Source organism: Arvicanthis niloticus, chromosome 6 (assembly GCF_011762505.2).
Source record: "Arvicanthis niloticus isolate mArvNil1 chromosome 6, mArvNil1.pat.X, whole genome shotgun sequence".
Taxonomy (NCBI): Eukaryota; Metazoa; Chordata; class Mammalia; order Rodentia; family Muridae; genus Arvicanthis; species Arvicanthis niloticus.
In genome coordinates this window covers 67,942,695-67,959,646 of record NC_047663.1, presented here as the reverse complement: position 1 = coordinate 67,959,646, position 16,952 = coordinate 67,942,695, and the positions used below count along the sequence as shown (strand labels likewise).

At 41.5% G+C, this 16,952-nt stretch overlaps 1 protein-coding gene across 1 annotated transcript in view; it reads right to left on the bottom strand.

The window, feature by feature from the left end:
* Positions 1 to 443: 443 nt before the first annotated feature.
* The window catches only part of Hspa4 (heat shock protein family A (Hsp70) member 4), a 41,961-nt gene continuing 25,452 nt past the window's right edge, over positions 444 to 16,952 (bottom strand). Inside the window, exons 8-19 of the mRNA XM_034504540.2 lie at positions 15,837 to 15,913; positions 14,126 to 14,277; positions 13,411 to 13,517; positions 12,310 to 12,443; positions 11,007 to 11,188; positions 10,191 to 10,280; positions 7,706 to 7,858; positions 6,346 to 6,471; positions 5,490 to 5,597; positions 3,435 to 3,554; positions 2,620 to 2,781; positions 444 to 2,460 (exon numbers count right to left, since the gene is read on the bottom strand). Of these exons, the coding sequence (XP_034360431.1) occupies positions 2,257 to 2,460; positions 2,620 to 2,781; positions 3,435 to 3,554; positions 5,490 to 5,597; positions 6,346 to 6,471; positions 7,706 to 7,858; positions 10,191 to 10,280; positions 11,007 to 11,188; positions 12,310 to 12,443; positions 13,411 to 13,517; positions 14,126 to 14,277; positions 15,837 to 15,913 (1,615 nt within the window). The 3' untranslated portion in view covers positions 444 to 2,256. The remainder of the gene's footprint in view (positions 2,461 to 2,619; positions 2,782 to 3,434; positions 3,555 to 5,489; positions 5,598 to 6,345; positions 6,472 to 7,705; positions 7,859 to 10,190; positions 10,281 to 11,006; positions 11,189 to 12,309; positions 12,444 to 13,410; positions 13,518 to 14,125; positions 14,278 to 15,836; positions 15,914 to 16,952) is intronic.

Sequence of the window (16,952 nt, the reverse complement as noted above, 5' to 3'; positions counted from 1 at the left end):
ACCACAGGGCATGGCCACTAGCCAGCCGTCCCTTCCTAGCAGATTCTGGCCCTACGCAGGCCTGACACCTAGGTTAATGCTCTGTGTCATCTGCCTTCTATTATCAAACATAAAGGCGGGCCTCACAGAAGACTCCTATACCAATAAGAGGGGACACCACCAGATTGTTATTCTCTGGGGCAGAAGGCTCCAAAGTTATCTAGGGAGTCTTAGCAAACAGTACATGGGCAAATAGCTAAAGAATGACTGGACTGCTCAGGACTTTTAAAAAAGTTGACTATATTTGGCCCAGATTATTCTGTTGAGTCTCCCCCAGGCCGTCCCTGCCCACCCACTCACACACGCGCGCGCGCACACACACACACACACACACGCATACTTTTAAGTTTCCCCCAGTCTCTCTCACACACACAACAGCCCACTTAAGGAAATTAAGAAAACCATTCAAGTTAAGACAGGTTTCTTTTATTAGCTTTTCCTAAACTTTGTCTCATGTTTACTGTTTCTTAGTGTAAGAATGTGACCTAGAGTTTTTAACAAACCAATTTGGATAACGCAACCTGGATAAACACTTGTTTGCACACAAGTCATCAGTTGCCGTCTGGCCTGCCTCCACATAAATCCAATTGGCCTATATAGACAGAGCAGAAGCAGATCATCTCATTTCTAGCTTTAACTTTAAACTTCAAATTCATCCCCATCCCAACACCCAAACCCTCCCACCCCCACACACAAATATTTATGAGAGATCTTCATTAAGGACAGTCAGTTGCATAAGAGTTGGCTTAATCCTGCAGCCTGCATTTGAAAAAGCTATGGCCTCATGCTCTTGGCCTCAGAGCAAGGCCGGTGAGCACTCTTGCAGCACTCAAAGCAGCAGAGCATACACTTGGCCTGGGCTCCAGGCCTGCACTGAGCGGGAGTCCAGTTGCTTACATTACATAAGCATGCATTCCCTCCTCTCCAACCGCCTCCAGAGCACTTGAGAGCTACAGCACTTCCTGTGCAGACAGACTGAAGCATAGTAATTCTAACTATGCATGGATTAAGCTTATTTCCAAGAAGCAAAAATAAACAGAGAGACTCAGATCAGTGATTACAAAGACCCAGAACATAACTAACACTTGTAACTAAGGCAGGTAACCAACTCGGACCTCTACTGCAGGCATCCGTCCCTTTGTTTGCAGAACATCTCTTTCCTGTAGACTTGCCCAAGGAGTATGTGGTGCCCTGACACTGGCTTGAGCCAACAATGAGGTGTTCTTGTGACCTGGGTCACCTTGTCTTTTTACACTCATTTCAGACTTGTCCAGGGCAATGCAGTGCAATTGCTTTACAATCTGTCAGCTGTTTTAACATACAGATTGGCAGATTCAACACACATTAACACAAAGGACAGCAAACAAACTAAGAACCTTGGACTCTCATTCTGTTCCAACCAAACCTCTCATTTACATACATCATCTACCACTCGGGCAGGTCAGGGTACAAATCTTTCCACCATACTACAGATGGACTGCTCAGATTTACCATGCCTACACACCCAACTGTGTTATTTACAACCTAACCTTAAGGTTAAACTAGACTTTGATACTGTAGGATTAGTGAACGTACTTTCAGGAAGTACAGGAAGCCAGAGTCCAAGTCCCTTGACACACTAAAGCTCGCTCTGAGTGAAGAGAGCACATGGCATTTATACTGCTTGCAGATGGAGGAGAGGACAGGGCTGGAACCAGAGGGCAATGAGAGCAGGCCCTGCTGCGCTCTCCTGTGCTAATTCATGCTTGGCAATTCTCTGACCCTCAGAAATGGAGGACACACCAGCCCCACAACCCCACAGGCAGAGAATGCTGGTGGCGATCTCCACCCACTTTCCAAAGCATAATTTGACCTTCTGTCGTGTCTAAGGAAAAGCCTGCCTGGCGGCTGTCATAGCTTTAGTTAGAGCTCAGTTTCCCCAAACACACTTCACCTTGTAGAAGCATGATTCAAACAAGGAGAGAGGCAAGAGCTCAGAAAGACTAGCTGGGCTCTTACACAGGACCGTAATGAGGAGAGGACAGTGCACTTCATCTCTGCATCTAACTATTGAGAAGTCAAAATGCTCCGTATATTACCTATATACCCCACCCCCCGAGATCCCCTAAAAACTGACTAAGAAATCTCCAGTATTTGCTTGCTGTAGTTGATATTCAGAACAAAGTTGACAACTTAAAGCTTTATAATAGTCTGTTTTAATATAAACAAGTGTTGGAATCAATCAATGTCCATCTCAGGAAGCTTCCTGTCGCCATCGGAAGGCACGGCTGTGTCAGCACCGCGCTCAGCAGCCTGGGAGCCTGGGTTGTCTCCTTGGCCATCCACTGGTCCGTTCTGCTCAGCATGTTTTGGTTCCTCTTTTGGAGGCTCCACTTTGGGTTTAGGCTTTGAAATTATAGGACTGCAAATATTCGTCAGCTCCTAGAATGGTAAAGAAAGAAAACTGTAATTTCTTATAAATTAAACAAATTCTATATTTATGACATGCTAAACCCCAGTGCCTAAGCCACAATGAAATCCCAACTGTTGATAACAAAGAGCTGTCAAGAAATGTCCAAAGTACACAAGGGCAAGAACTACCTTAATTTTAGCTTCAATCTCCTTTGTCTTAACAACTGGATCCACCGTAAGGCTCTGTTTGTTCTGCAGGTTCAGCTTGCTATTCATCCACTCCATCGCCTCATTGGTGCTTTTCTCTACCTTTGTCATGTCAGCAGCATCCAAGTGTTCATACTGGTCCTCCTACAAGTGGAGATGACAGTGAAGACACTCTCTGGGTATGTGTGCACACATACATGAATATGAATTCATGAATATGAATACACACACAGACACACAAGACACAACACATGCTTAAAATACCACCGGTTATTTTAAACTACATGTTTGTCCAAACCACTGGAAGTGCCAGGCACCGTCTCCAGCTGCTGATGAGCACAAGGATGAGTGACTTCCTACCCAATACTGCCTCTGAAACATTTCTCATCCTGAGGCTGGAGACAGGTCAGCAGCTAAAGGCACTTGCTGTTCTTGTACAAAACCCAGGTTCAGTTCCCTGCATCCTCACTGGGCAGCTTAAAACCAACTGTAACTCTAGCCCCAAGGAGGATCCAATGCCCTCTATGTATGCAAGAATAAAATTAGTAAGACAAAAAAAAAAAAAAAAAAATCTTTGAAAAACTAAGGCTGGATGTGGATGTGGTGGTGCATGCCTTTAATTCCAGCACTCAGGACACACGGGCAATATAGACTTCTGTGAGCTCAAAGACACCTGGCCTACATAGCTAGTCCCAGGCCACCCAGGCCTACAAAGTGAGATCTTGCCTCAAAAACACAAAATTAAACAAACACATAGTGCCATGACCAAAAATCATAGGAAAATAAAACTAGGATACCTTGTTTTTGAAAGAGCTGATCACTTTCATATACTGTTGAATTTGCTTCCCTAGTTCTTCAAATAATTTTGGTCTTTCTTCAGATTCCTGGAACCGTGTCTTAATAGGTTGACCTAAAGTCTTAACAGGAGAATACAGGTTTGTATAGGGTAGCTTAAACTATCCAAGTTATATAGCTACTAGGATTAAGAATAATGGGTAAACTTGTCACTCTCTGGGTATGTACATGCACATACATGAATATGAACACACACACACACACACACACACACACACACACACGCTTAAAATAATACAGGTTATTTTAAGCTAAATGTTTGTGCAAACCATTGAAAGTGCCAGGCACCTTCTCCAGCTGCTCTATGAGCACAAGTCAACACTGTCCCAACTGGAGTTGTTTCTCATGACCAAGCCCCCAAATTCTCACAATGGGAGGACAATCAAAAGTTACCTGTCCAACAATTTTTATTAAAAAACACACCGAGGAAGCTGGAGAGGTGGCTCCACAGTTGAGAACAACCTGGGTTCAAGTCCTCATAACTATACGTTGGCTCAGAAACACAAACACACACAGTCCCAGGGGCTCAGACTCCTGGCCTCCAAGGGCACTGCACACACATGGTACAAAAACACACAAAGATACATAAATAAAATCTCCAAAAACTTTTAAAAACCACATTAGAATCTGATGAAACCACAATACCACTTTCAAGAAAAGAGGTGGCAAAATCCACACCTAGAAATAAAAATCTCCACAATAAATGACCCCCATCTCTCCCACACATAGATGAAGAGAGGCAGGAGACAAAGTCAGCTATAGACACAGGTGAACTATGTGTACATTATCTGGGCCCCCCCCCCCTTTTTTTTTTTTTTTTTTTTTTTTTTTTTTGGAGACAGGGTTTCTCTGCACAGCCCTGGCTGTCCTGGAACTCACTCTGTAGACCAGGCTGCCCTCGAACTCAGAAATCCACCTGCCTCTGCCTCCCAAGTGCTGGGATTAAAGGCATGCACCACCACTGCCTGGATGCTAGGTCCCAATTCTTATCAACTAAATAATCACTGTTTAGGAAATAAGAACTGGAAAACTCAACACAATGACACTGGAGATTTCTGGTGCAATGATGGTATAGCAAGAGGATGTAGGTTTTGAATTAAACATAACCCAAATCACAAAAAGCCTGACTCAACTGGAAGAAGGTACAGGAAAGACACACTAGCCAAGATGGCTGAAATGATTACTCTCAACTTTCTTAAGCCTGGCATTTTCCAGAAGAAAAAGAAAAATATTTTGCACAGTGAAATCAGGTAGTAGTGGTGCATGTCTTTAATTCCAGCACTTAGGAGGCAAAGGCTGGTGGATCTCTGAGTTCAAGGACAGCTTGGTCTACACACTGAGTTCCAGAATAGCTTGGACAACAAAAGAGAAACCAAACCCTGTCTTTCTAAAAACAAAAACCAAACAAATGAAAGTATAGTTTAGCAGGACCACCTGTATCCCTGCCAAAGTAAACTAAACCCCAGGCACTGTTCTTGAGCCATATACTCTGGACAGCTACAATGGCCCAGTTCTTCTAGAAAGTCCACAATAAAAGGCAGAACAAAAGAAAAAGTTACAATTTCCTCTCAGTGAATTTACAACTTTTTTCAAACAAAGGCCTCAAACTAGGTAATACCATCCAGTCAACATCAAGCTCATCTCACTGAGATGTTTTGCTGGGGATGATGGCAAGCCTGCAGTGAGCACTGAGGAGGCTGAGGAGCTTAAGGATAGCCTCAGCTATACTGTGGGGGAAAGGTACATACAGCCCTGACACAAACTGCACAGCAGGTATCTGAGGAAGGGCTAGAACTTGCTGCTCTTTCTATATCCTGACACCAAGAAGGGCCTCAATGCTAATTCACTGGAACAGAAGTTAACTCACATTCTATAACTAGTTAAGAGAATAACAGGTTAGGTCATCAGAGCGATACAGTTCTTGGATGCATTGTTAGCCTGTGCTTTTTACTTGGAAACTACAGAGGCTCGGGTAGCTCTGTGTAAGAGTCACTTACTTTTAATTCAGCCAATTTGTCTACATAGACTTGCTTTGGTTGGTCTTCCCCATCTTCATACAGCCAATTTTCAGTATCCTCTAGTTTTAAGGTAAAATTATTACGATCCTGTAAATAAACAAAAACAAAAAAACCAATCACATGTCTGTCTCTTGAACCCACATACACTGTAATGGGAAACAATACAGAAATGCAAACCAGGACTAGGGGGATGGATGAAGTAAGTAATCATGTGCTTGTCATGCAAGTGTAAGTAAGGGCCTGCATGAGTTCTGAAACCCAGAACCCATGTAGAAGCCAAACAGATGTGTCAGCTCTTCTAATCCAGCACTCGGGAGGCAAGAAATGAGACAGGCTGCCTAGGTACACTAGTTATTAAAAAAAAAAAAGTCAGCCAGTTGTAGGTTCAAGAAAAACTGTCTCAAAAGTGGAAGTGAAGAAGAATCTAGCAAGACAGCAGACATCAATTCTGAGGCTTTACATGGACTCCAATGCATGTGAACTCTTAACACATGTAAAACTAAACAACAGTTACAGCTATGTAACTCCCAAGCAGAAATTTTTAGCAGTTCTTTAGATTTGATGCGTATATATGTTTTGCCTGCGTGTATCTAAGGGTACCACAGCATCCATGGAGGTCAGAAAGGGCTGTCAATTCTCTACATCGATAGCTACAGTGTGTGAGCCACTATAAGTGCTAAGAACAAAACTCAAGCCTTTCAAGAGCAAGTGCTCCCCACCACTCACTCCTCTCCAGCATTTCTTAGTAAGGTGATCACACACAATAGCAAAGCTTCCCTCTGAGGAGCATCTGAAGATTCCCTAGACTTCAACAGTGAGAGGGCAGCACACTTACGTCTTCACTCACAAACTTCTCATAGTCACCACTCAGCTTGTCTCTCATCTCATACACATACTCTTCCACTGCATTCTTTGCGTCATTCCGTTCCTTCTCCAGCTTATCCTGCATGATCATCTTACCCTAGAACAGCAGCAAAGAATTAAACACAACGACAGTGACAATTTCCTCTTAATCATCAACTAACATTAAAAGCAAAGAGCTTTCCCTCCTCAAATTCTTCCAATTCTTGAGTCACTCCAACAAAATAGATCCAGGAATAAAAAATTGAAATGCACAGATTTTATGGTGTTTTGTCGTTTTGGTCTTTTTTTTGGGGGGGTGGGGGGGGGGAGATAATAAAAAATAAAGACTCAGCCGGGCGGTGGTGGCGCATGCCTTTAATCCCAGCACTTGAGAGGCAGAGCAGATTTCTGAGTTCAAGGCCAGTCTGGTCTACAGAGTGAGTTCCAGGACAGCCAGGGCTACACAGAGAAACCCTGTCTCGAAAAACCAAAATAAATAATATAAAAAAATAAAATAAATAAAAGACTCTTAAAAGCAAAAACAAAATATGTAAGACAAAAAGTGGTAGTGCACATCTTTGATCCCAGCACTCAAAAGGTGGATCTCTGAGAGTTTGAGGTCAGCTTGGTCTATCAAGTGAATTCCAGGACAGCAGGGGTACACAGAGAAACCATGTTTTCAGGAGGGGCTGGGGAGGAAAGTTCCTGAAGCTGTTTATGGGAACCTTTTTGCCAGGCATGGTGGCATGTGCCTCTAATCTTAGCACTTGGGAGGCAGAGGCAGATGAATCTCTGGCCAGACCAGCAGAATTACATAGCCAAGGAAAGACCCTGTCTCTCTAACGAAACAAAACAAAAAGCCACTTGACAGAGCTACCGATGTAGACGTCATGTTACTATCACACACAAAAGAATATAACAAGCCACCGGGCAGTGGTGGCACACGCCTTTAATCCTGGCACTTGGGAGGCAGAGGCAGGCGGATTTCTGAGTTTGAGGCCAGCCTGGTCTACAGAGTTCCAGGACAGCCAGGACTACACAGAGAAACCCTGTCTCAAAAAAACAAAAAACAAAACAAAACAAAAAAAAAGAATATAACAAGCCATAGTTTACAACTTAAATCTGTTTTTACCAATAATAGTCCAAACTGGCAGAAACCCTACAGCAATATCAAACAACCTTTTCACAGGAGTCAGTATCAGATATCCTGCATATCAGATATTTACATTCCAATTCCTTACGGAAGCAAAATTGCAGTTAGTGAAGTAGCAAGGAAATCATTTTCTTGTTGAAGGTCACCACAACAGGAGGAACTGGGTTAAAAGCACTGCCCTAAACGAAGTTCCAATTACCTCATTCTCTGTGTACAGGCCAAGCATCTCCCGGTCCAGCTGCCACAGAAGCTGGCTCTCAATGGGCAGGTCCACAGTGCTGGTCTTTACTTTTGCCTTCTTTGCTTGAGGTGGTTGGTCCGTCTTTTTGTCTTTTGATCCAGCTTGAGAGGTCTAAGGAAACAAAAATTATGAAGAACAAAACCATACAAACTAACTTGATATTTTAAAATGGATCCAATTAAATGTCAAAAGCTGATTTGGCCTCAGTTAACTTTCTGATGATGTAACTCATAATTATCATATCTAGAAAATAAAGAGTGAATCTGTTGTATGTGAAATAATAAATTCAGGAGGAAAACATAATGGGTCATTAGGGATTTAGGAAAGGACAGGTAGAGAATTTCTGCAAGACTGAAAGTAATGACTGCTACAGTGCTGTATACTTTAAAATGTAGCCATATTTATTTTACAACTAAAAATGAAAAAACGTGATATATCTTTTTTTTTTTTTTTTTTTTTTTTTTTGGTTTTTTCAAGACAGCGTTTCTCTGTGTAGCCCTGGCTATCCTGGAACTCACTCTGTAGACCAGGCTGTCCTCAAACTCAGAAATCCGACTGCCTCTCTCTGCCTCCCAAGCACTAGGATTAAAGGCGTGCGCCACCACTGCATGTTAATATATCTAACAACCCTCTGCAGCCTCATAACCAACATAGAGCTATCAGCCATAGTGTACTGTTACAGAGCACAGGCTGAGGCATCAGGAACTCAAGGACAGCTTGAACTATGTGAGAACCTGTCTCTAAAATAAAATAAAAAAGGGGGCGTGGAGGTGGGAGGGAGCTTGAGAGACAGCAGTTAAGAGGACCTCTTCCAGAAGATCTGGGCTCAATTTCCAGCATCCACATGGCAGCTCACAACTGTCTGTAACTCCAAGATCTGACACCTTCACACAAGAAACAAACATGCAGGCAAAACAATGCATGTAAAATAAAAATCATTAAAAAAAAATACCACTTACAAAGCTATGGGAAATCTGTTCAATGAAAACAGGTTACAGATTTTAACTGCCTACCACAGGAATATGCCTAAAAGCAGGTACTGCAAAGACAGTACAATTAGACCCTATGCCAGTGCCATACATGATCATCCTGAAATATTTTACAGTGCATCTAAACATAGCTTTGTAGTAATTTCTGTGTTTCTATGTATACATGATGATACATTCATGGATGAGCAAACAAGTATGTGCCCAGGTACCCATGTAGTGAACAAAGGTGAGCATCAGGGATATTCCCAGCTCTCCTGAATAGAACAATCTATTCCCTATATTATTTAGAGGTGGGCATATGAGCAGATGTGCCATAGCACATGTATGGAGGTCAGAGGACAACTTTTAGAAGTCAGTCCTCTTCTCTACCACACAGGCCCTAGGGATAAAATTCAGGTTACTCCGGCTTGGTGACAAAGCTCCTTGACCTGCTAAAACAACCTGACAATCCAACACCTCCCTTTTGGGGGAGGGGAGGTCAAGACAGGGTTTCTCTGTGTAAGCCTGGCTGTCCTGGAACTTACTCTGTAGACCAGGCTGGCCTCGAACTCAGAAATCTGCCTGCCTCTGCCTCCCAAGTGCTGGGACTAAAGGCGTGCGCCACCACTGCTCGGCTCTAACATCTTATTTTTAAAACAGGGTATATCACTAGACCAAGAGCACACCAATTCAGCCTGACTCACTGGCCTCAAGCCCCAGGGATTCCTGTGTCCTACCTCCCCATCTCACACCTACACAAATGCACTGCTGCATCTTTTTTAAAAATTACATTCGTAAAACTTTATATGTATGCATGCACACATGCCATGGTCTGCGTGGATGGAGTTCAAAAGACAATTTGCGGGAAATCAGTTTTCTTTCTACCATGTATGTCTGAGGAATCCAACTCAAGTTGGCAAGTTTGGCAACAGGTCCACTGGGTATAGAATTTATCACTGGTACCAACTGCCCCATGTCCCCAGCCACATGGCCACACCTTATAGTTGCAGGAGTGGCTGTCCTTGCTCTCTAGCCACCGTGACTGTTCTGGGTTGGTATTCCACCCGAGGCACAGAAAGACGACCACAAAGACGTAAGCCTCAACTAAAATACTGTATTACGTTGGCCTGCACTGCTGTTTATCACTGTAAGAATAATATTCTTAAATTTACAAATATGTCCAAACAGATTCATGAACAGTAAGCCATCAAAATTTTTCTTCACTAAAACTTTGCAAAAGGGAAAAAGGAAGAAAGAAAACCAGTAAAACAGTTGGCAACATCTGAGAAATGCAGAAAAAAAATTTATGTCTCACTGTTTTATTAATAAAAAAAATTAATGGTAATATTCTTTTAACTTTCCAAAACATACTATGTAATGTAGCTAAAAACGTATATAGATAAATACTAGCACAGAACCACATTCCAGTCAGGTCCCTGGAAGTTCCTAAAAGACTGAGAATTCTAAAGCTGTACCTCCATCTCCTCAGACTCTGCCTTATTTTCTGCTGGTGTCTGTGGCTGTTGTTCTTCAGTATGTGGTTCTTCCTGGTCCACTTGCATTTTCTGAAAAACCAGTTAAATTAAACACTGAAACCAGAAGATTCTAATAGAAAAACCCTAGGCAGCCTTCACAACATACTCAAAGTCACACAGTATACAATGCCCACTGACCTACCAGCAATCAGTGTAACAGGGCTGAAAATTTCAACTATGCACAATTTCACAGCACATGAAGTTTCCCTCTCTGGAGTTCAACACAACAGTGTGGTACCTGCCCTGGCCAATATGCTCACCCTTGTAGAACTATGGAATTCCCTTGTGAATCATAAAAGACTCAATGGCGTGTGGAAACACAAACCCCAAAGCAAACTTGAGCTTCCCTTCCACGTGGTTCCTCCCAAAGCCTGGAGAATTCTTTTAGTCTGGGAAGCACCTGAAACCAAGATCTCAATGTGGGTGCTCTGCACGGTGCTGTTACCTAAGCACACACATCTGGGGAAGAGCCAAGCTTTTGGAGTTTTACAGAGCTTTGAATCTGATGTAATAGAGAGACTAAGACCTGCATTTATCAAGAGTATATAATCTCCTGTACTTCTAAAAACAATTAACAGACTTAGCATTTTTCTATAATCAGTAGTATAGTGTTAAGCTGAGAAATGTTCTGAAGGGAGAAGCCAATTTCAGTTCCTTTCCATTGGAATGAAATGTAAAAGTGGTTTGAGTGGCCTCAGTGCTTCTGTCAGCCAGTCAGCTGTGACCAATATAAATGACATCAAATGTGCAGGTTACCTCTTCTTCCTTTGCATTCTGATCAGTCTCCATCGGCTCCTCACTCTCCTCGGACTTGTGCACCTCTACTAAGGCCGCACTGGACACACTGAAGATGCCATGCACGTTTACCCGGACCTTGACTTTCACTTTTGAACTGGAGCCGTCAGACTGTGGAGTGACTTTCTGAACTGAAAACTGAGCTGGGATTTAAGGAAAGAATGCACTGTAAGACTGAATTTAAATATCCATCTCCACAGTAATAAAACAACCAGGCTCCCAGGTCAGGATCATTTCCCAGAGAAGCAGCATCTCCTTCCTCTCAACACAGCTCACTCTTGGCACCCCCACATTGCGGGCTCAAATATCTCCTGTCGGTTTCTCCTTTCCTCCAGTCCCCTATGTCATCTGCATGTGCTGTGCCAGATAGTCAAGCATCCAATTTCCACAATTTACTTTTAAAAACTCCCAGTTTGTCATTTCCTAAGAAATGGTCATTTCTAAACCTCACTACCATACCAAGAGTCTGTTGTGAAGTTTATTTTCTTATCTTTTAAAGTTCAAAGAAATTAAAAAAAAAACAAAAACAAACCAAAAAAAAAAAAAAAACAAACAAACAAACAAAACAAACCATGGAAAATTTGAGACTGGCAAGCGGTACATCTTGGGAGTTGCCTAAGAGAAAAAGCCAGTGGGGTAGGTCAGCCACATGGTGGGTTTCAGAAGAAGGCTATAGAAGTCCAATGTGTTAGTGAGCATACCCAGGGCTAGGCCAGTATTGGAAAGTTAGCATTTCTGAGTATGAATGACTGTCATGTCCTTCCTGTCCTACAAATGAAAAGCAAGAAGGCCCACGTTCATCCCACAACTCCCAAAGGTCACTAAACCTGCTCCTGGCTCTTCATCCACTTAGAGCTCTTGGTTTCTGTCAAGTGATAATTATTTCCAAATTATAAATGTTTCCAATTTGTAAAGACTTTTGTCAAATTGGTTCCAAAATCTACAATAAACTGATGTTGTAAACAATCTTGTGGTTTCTGTGAAAATCTTGTAACCCTGTATTAGAACCCAACTGAATTCTATGACATGTTCTTCATCAGGACCACCTTAAGCACCCACAATGTTCACTCGACCCAGGAACACTGCCACAAAAAGCAAGCCTCCACTAAATAACCATCTGACTGCTTCCACACAAGTACTAAGGGCAGAAGATGTTTGCTTTTGTGGCCCAAAGCACCTACATTTCTGAAGAGTCTATTTTTTTCTTTTAGTACTTTAAGTAGAGACACGTGTTTGTTCCTATTTCAGTTTCAATTTTACTCACCTATAGCAGGATCTGGATAAGGCAAATCCTGAGGAGAGCTATAGTAGGCCTCAAGAGTGAAAGGTTCCTTTCTATAAAAGGTGAGGACTTTGGAAAAAGGAGCAGCATGGTTCTTAGGGAAAACTTCACAGTCACTAGGAAGAAGGGAAAAAAGATAAAACCGAAAAAATTCATAATGTTCTTTTTCTTTATAAATATTCCATTCTTTTTATTTTATTGGGGAGGGGGTGTTGACAGGTGTGTACATGTTGAGGTAAGAGAAACTTCTACCTTATTTGAGACAGGGATCTCTGCTGTTTGCTGCTGTCCATTCCAGGCTCTCAGCCTGGAAGCTTCTAGGGATTCCTGAACCTCCACCTCTCAATCTCACCCTAGCTTTATATCAGCTTTGGGGATCTGAACCCAGGTCTTCTAGCTTGTATGGTAAGCATTTTCCTCAGACAAAAATCATAACATTCTGAACACCTCTGACACATGTATCCTAGGTTTGTAATAACTGAACAGTCCTAGTATCTCCTCCTATTAGTATTTCCAGGTTCATAGAGAGATAGCTCAAAGTTAAGAGCACTGGATACTCTTCTAAATGACATGGGTTTGATTCCCAACATCCACATGCTACCTTACAAACTAAGGCCCTCTTTCCGGTCTCCTCATACACTAGACACACAGGCTAAAATATACAGCTAAAATATGCAGCTAAAATATACAAATAAAATAACAATTTTAAAAAAATCTCTAGAGTGTTTAAAAAATAATATACTTGAACAAGTATATGTAATTTAAAAAGGACAGGGCACTAATTTTTTTTCATGCCTTTAAAAAAAAAAAAAAAGAAAAAAGAAAAAAGAAGAGGATCTCATGTAGCCCAGCCTCATACTATGTAGCCAAAAATGACCTTACCTCTTGATCCTCCTGCCTCTCTCTACCAATAACATGCTAGATTACAGGGATTCCCTATCATGCCTGGCCTTGAATTTACACCAACAATAATCTCGTTTCATGCATTGGACAGATACACATGTAAACTGAAATGAAAGCCAATACACTGCCTAGTCTCAACACTCATTTGAGTACATATAAACAAGACTGATAATATATTACCTTGACCCCTCTTCAGCTGGAGAATTCCATCTCAAAGATATTGGATATGCTACCACATCAGTGATAGAAAATTCTCTGACTTTGAAAGCAGGTGATAAGATTGCACACTAGAATGAAAATGTTTAAAAGTCCATTGACACATATAGACATTATAAATTGGTATTATAAAACTACAAACAATAGAAGGCCATCATTGATTTAATTATTTTCAATAGTAATATAATGGTATCAGAACAGTTCTACAAACTGCTGTCATTGTCAAATTTACTGTGTAACTGGTTACTTTCTGAAGTCCTCCTTTAATCGGTAACAAATCAACACAGATGATCCAACAAAATCCAACAAATCCTATCAGCTCTAGCTTAGAATTATCAACCTAGCCCCCCAGCCCCATTTTGTTTTGTTTTGTTTTGTTTTTTAGGACAATGTTCTCTGTGTAGCCCTGGCTGTCCTGGACTCACTTTGTAGGCCAGACTTCAAACTCAATGAGATCCATGTGCCTCTACCTCCCAAGTGCTAGAATCAAAAGTCCTGTATCAGCACAGCCCCCAGCTTCTGTATCTTCTGAACTGATCTTACTACATGCTACACCATCAATACCTTTTATGTACGTCAGCCACCCATCTTAAGCAAAGGCTTCAGAATCTTACACCACAGACTGCCCTATGTTAATGCAGAGATCTGTGCTATGACCTCTGAACAAGACGGAACTCACCTGCAGAGCACAGCCTCGAGTGACAGCTTCGTCTGCATTCAACGTTGTGCTGAGCTCTTTACCAAAAAACTTGCTGATCTTCTCTTTCACTGCAGGGATCCGAGTGGCACCACCAACTATCTCCACTGCGTAAATATCTTCTTTTTTCAACTCTACGACAAGGAAATGAGACATTTATCAAAAGAATCTTTAAATCAGTATTTTACAATGAAGAAAAAAGTAGTAGAGCTCATGGTGAACCAATCCACAAACACATTAAAAACTCAACTCCCTCACATCCGCATCCCAAAATTCCTATCCCCCTACACATACACACTCTCATTCTCTCTCACACCAGAGCATAGCCTGTTAAAAAGTAGTCATCTTGACTCTCAAAATAATAGAGAAGAATAGTACAATAGTGGGGTCTGGAAGGCACTGCTCAAGAACACTATACTTTCTAATGCCAAGGGTTTTCCCAGTCACACTTTATCTAACCACCACTGTTTCCTGAGAGGACCTATTTAAAGAAACAAGCATGAAGGCTGGTGAGATGGCTTAGCAGGTTAAACACACATGCTGAGAAAGCCTGGCGGCCCCAGAGTTCAACCTCCAGAATGCACAAAAAATATGGAAAGGGAGCATCAACTCTGCTCAGTTATTCTCCGAATTCCACTAACTCACTTTTTAAAAAGGAAATGAGCTGCAGCCAGGTACATTCAGTGTGTGCCCGTAGGTCTAGCTGGAGGCAGAGGAAGGAGTACTGCTTGAGTCCAAGAATTCCAGACCAGCCTATACAATGTAACTGTAACCCCTTGAAGAAGAAAAATGGGGAGCAGGGAGGGTGGCACTCCCAAAATCCAAAGTAAAAACACACTTACCTGTCATCGACACTGATTTAAGGCCCAAGTCAGTGCTAAGCTAACATTACATCAACACCCTGAATTAATTCGTGACTTACAAAAAGGTATACATTGTACGCAAAACTGTTTTAGTTAATAATGTATTCCTAAGGGAACTGTCACCCTTTAAAGTCTGAAACAAAATTAAAGCATCTCATAAATTGCACACATGGTTTCCATGTCTTTCTGTGCTCCTGTATCAATGTGACTCTCCACTTTATTTTTGTATATTTATTAATCTGTTTATTTATTTTTTTTGTTTGTTTGTTTTTTGTTTGTTTGAGACTGGATCTCTTTATGGAGTGCTGGCTGTCCTGGAATTCACAGATTCATCTGTCTCTTCCTCCTGAGTACTAAGATTATTTTGAGACAGGGTCTCTAACCTGGGCTGGCCTTAAAATTTGATGATGACCTTAAACTTCTGACCAGTCTGCTAAAAATACAGGCCAAAGGCCTTCATGCTTGAGCAGCAAGCCTTTACCCACGAAGCCATCTCTCAGAGCCATCCTAAGTAAACAAAAGGGCTCACTGACAATAAGACCACCACATACACAATGCAAAGCAACTTCAATAAACAGAGATTTATATATCCATCTGTGCTTGAGACTGAAATGAGATTTTCTTCAGAGAAAACACTTTCATTTCCCTGTATTCTTCATAGAAGGCTTTAGAAAGAAAAACATTCCAGAGAACAGATAAAGCTTACTGATGTGTGAGACTGACAGTGTTCATGCAGCAAAAATTTGACTGGGAGGAGAAAATGATAACATGCAATACATTCCCAGAGCCTGAGATATACAAACAATTAATTCAATGACAAAAGTACTCACTGGATTGCTCCAAGATGCTACGAAGTGGTGGCTCCACTCTTGCTAAGAGATCATCACACATCTCCAAAAATTTGCCTCTAGTAAAAAAAAAAAAATAATAGATTAAACCACATTCCACTTATATGTAAAACAAAAGGCTGTCACCAAAAATCAGGTAATCACAAACACTGATAGCGATTTGGAAACCGCAGGCCTTACATGTTTCTGGGCAATGTAAAATGAACACTAGGAGTTCAGCTTTTGCTTGGAATGCAAAACACAGCAACACCAGATGATAATGGCGACTCTATACTGGGCACGCACACCCAAAGAATCAAAGCGTAAGTTCACAGGGGGAAAAAACATGTACATGATAGGACACCTTCCAACATAATTCATTACATCAAAATAATTAAAGTGTCTGTCTATGGTACTCAGGAAGAAAAAAGAACTGATTCATGGTGTATCAGGCTAGACCTGAAAGTGCTGGGCTAAACAGAAGACAAACAAGGACATCTTTTATTCCATCTATATGAAATACCCAGGATAGATAAATCAACAGAAAAAAAATTAGTTCAGTGCCACCTTGGGTAGGAAAAAAAAAGGAGAACATTAACATAACATAAACTAACTAACTAAGTGTGGTGATCTTTTACAATTAGTGAGCACTGACTGACAGAGTCTCTGCCGATTGTCTACAGGCTTTAACGATGGGGCAGGTTGCTCGCATTAATCCCTACTTTTCCTCCAGAATCCTTGACAAGCATTTATCTTTATTGTTTGCTTGGTTATTTTTTGTTTCCTTGGATATTTTTAAAGATATATTTATTTTATGTATCTGAGTACACCATTACTCTCTTCAGACACACCAGAAGAGGGCATCAGATCCCATTACAGGTGGTTGTGAGCCACCATGTGGTTGCTGGGAATTGAACTCAGGACTTCTGGAAGAGCAGTCTGTGCTCTCAACCTCTGAGCCATCTCTCTAGCCCCCTTGGATTTTTTTTTTTTAAAAACTATTTTGGGTTTTGGTTTATCTGCTCTGAATATAATTATATAAACAGAACTATGGAATACTCAGTTATTTCAAAATGAGTTTAATAACTAGCATGTCTCACAGTCCATCCATGATTTAGT